The sequence below is a fragment of the Brassica oleracea genome, unplaced genomic scaffold (assembly GCF_000695525.1).
Source record: "Brassica oleracea var. oleracea cultivar TO1000 unplaced genomic scaffold, BOL UnpScaffold01596, whole genome shotgun sequence".
NCBI classification, from domain to species: domain Eukaryota; kingdom Viridiplantae; phylum Streptophyta; class Magnoliopsida; order Brassicales; family Brassicaceae; genus Brassica; species Brassica oleracea.
Window position 1 is genome coordinate 6,005 of NW_013618130.1, and position 1,383 is coordinate 7,387.

At 41.3% G+C, this 1,383-nt stretch overlaps 1 protein-coding gene across 1 annotated transcript; it reads right to left on the reverse strand.

Annotated features, from left to right (window-relative positions):
* Window positions 1–343: 343 nt before the first annotated feature.
* On the reverse strand, window positions 344–1,144 carry LOC106321420 (glutathione S-transferase T3-like). The gene is made up of 2 exons (XM_013759691.1): window positions 854–1,144; window positions 344–787 (listed from the first exon to the last, which is right to left on the reverse strand). Exons 1-2 carry the CDS (start codon window positions 1,142–1,144, stop codon window positions 344–346), a joined length of 735 nt encoding a protein of 244 aa, XP_013615145.1.
* Between the last annotated feature and the right edge of the window lie 239 nt (window positions 1,145–1,383).

Here is a 1,383-nt window from a genome sequence, read left to right on the forward strand (position 1 = left end):
TCAACTCCACCATATCTTCTTCTTCTTCATCTGATATCTCCACCACTTCTACTTCAGTTGGTGTGATATCCGCAACATCATCATCTGTATCTTCTTGTGGGAGAGGTGGTATGATTCCTCTTGTTGAGAAGCCACAAACAATCGGTTTTCTTGCTTCCATTTTGGTTTCTGTTCCCCCGAAAAGCAAAAAAGTAAAACCATCAACTTATATTTCAAAGACTGATAACATTGATCACAAAGACTACTTATATTACACATCAACTTATATTTCAAAGCAAGATTGATAACATTGATCACAAAGACTACTAATTCACTAAAATAGATCTACTCATATTTTAAAGGATTACTTTGATAACATTTCAGTAATCAGTTTGTTCTTAAGCGCCACTTTTAATTCACTAAGTGGCTCTGTTTTTGCAAGCAAACTGTCAAGCAGTTTGGTCTTGCTAAGCTTATCCTTCATAGCTAAGTCATTCGCCTTTATCTCCCACATTTGCCGCAATTCTTGCAGATTCTTCCCTTCTTCTCCCACTGGCCGTTTAGCCTTCGCCTTTGCTGTCTTAACACCAATAGGCCTAGCCATTACTTCATCCTCTCCATTGACACTGGGCATAGATGCTGATGACTGAAAAGATTGTTCTTCCCCCACCCTCTTTCTTTTTGAACCAGAGCTTTGTTGACTACTTCCATAAGTCCCACACCATTTCTGATCATTCCTAAGCTTCCTCCAGGCATGCTCCAACGAGAGCTTCACGTTGTAATCGTTGAAGAAGATTTCATGTGCAGCCTTCAAAACATCATCTTCACTCTAGCCACTGGTCCTTTGTTTTGTTGCAGCGTCATATGACCCCACGAATTTGTAGACACCCTCATTTATCTTCCCCCACCGTTGCTTACAGTGGCTTTGCTCTTTCTTAGCCAAACCAACCACCTTGGGACTTGCATTATAATAAGCGGCAATCCTCTTCCAAAAGGTTCCTGCTCTTTGCTCATTTCTAACTAGTGGATCTTTGGAGGTGTTCAACCATGTACTGATGAGGACCAGGTCTTCAGCTGTTGACCACTTGCACCTTTGCTTACGGTCCTCACCACTTTGTGCACGTGAAGCAGATCCTCCAAGGTCTGGACTAGGTAAAGAACTCATAAACTGAGTTGGGTATTCATTGTTAGGTAGTTGACTGTTTAGTAGGTGTAAAAAGCCATAAGACTGGCTTTGATGAGAATCCATACAGGGAAGAGGTAGAGAAGAAAGATGAAGGAGATGAAGTAAACGATTAGTAAGGAAGCTTTAGTAGAGTATATGGAAGTTGAAGTAAACGATGAGCAGATGTAAGAACCCACGTTTACGACGAAGTTACCAGGCCCGCGTTTTTCCATTTACGA

Excerpts from the sequence above, each read along its gene's own strand:
- LOC106321420 (XM_013759691.1), bottom strand. The coding sequence starts at position 1,144 with ATGAGTTCTTTACCTAGTCCAGACCTTGGAGGATCTGCTTCACGTGCA. Across the intron at positions 788-853 it reads ATGAGGGTGTCTACAAATTC|GCTGCACATGAAATCTTCTT; the intron begins GTGGGGTCATAT and ends GATGTTTTGAAG.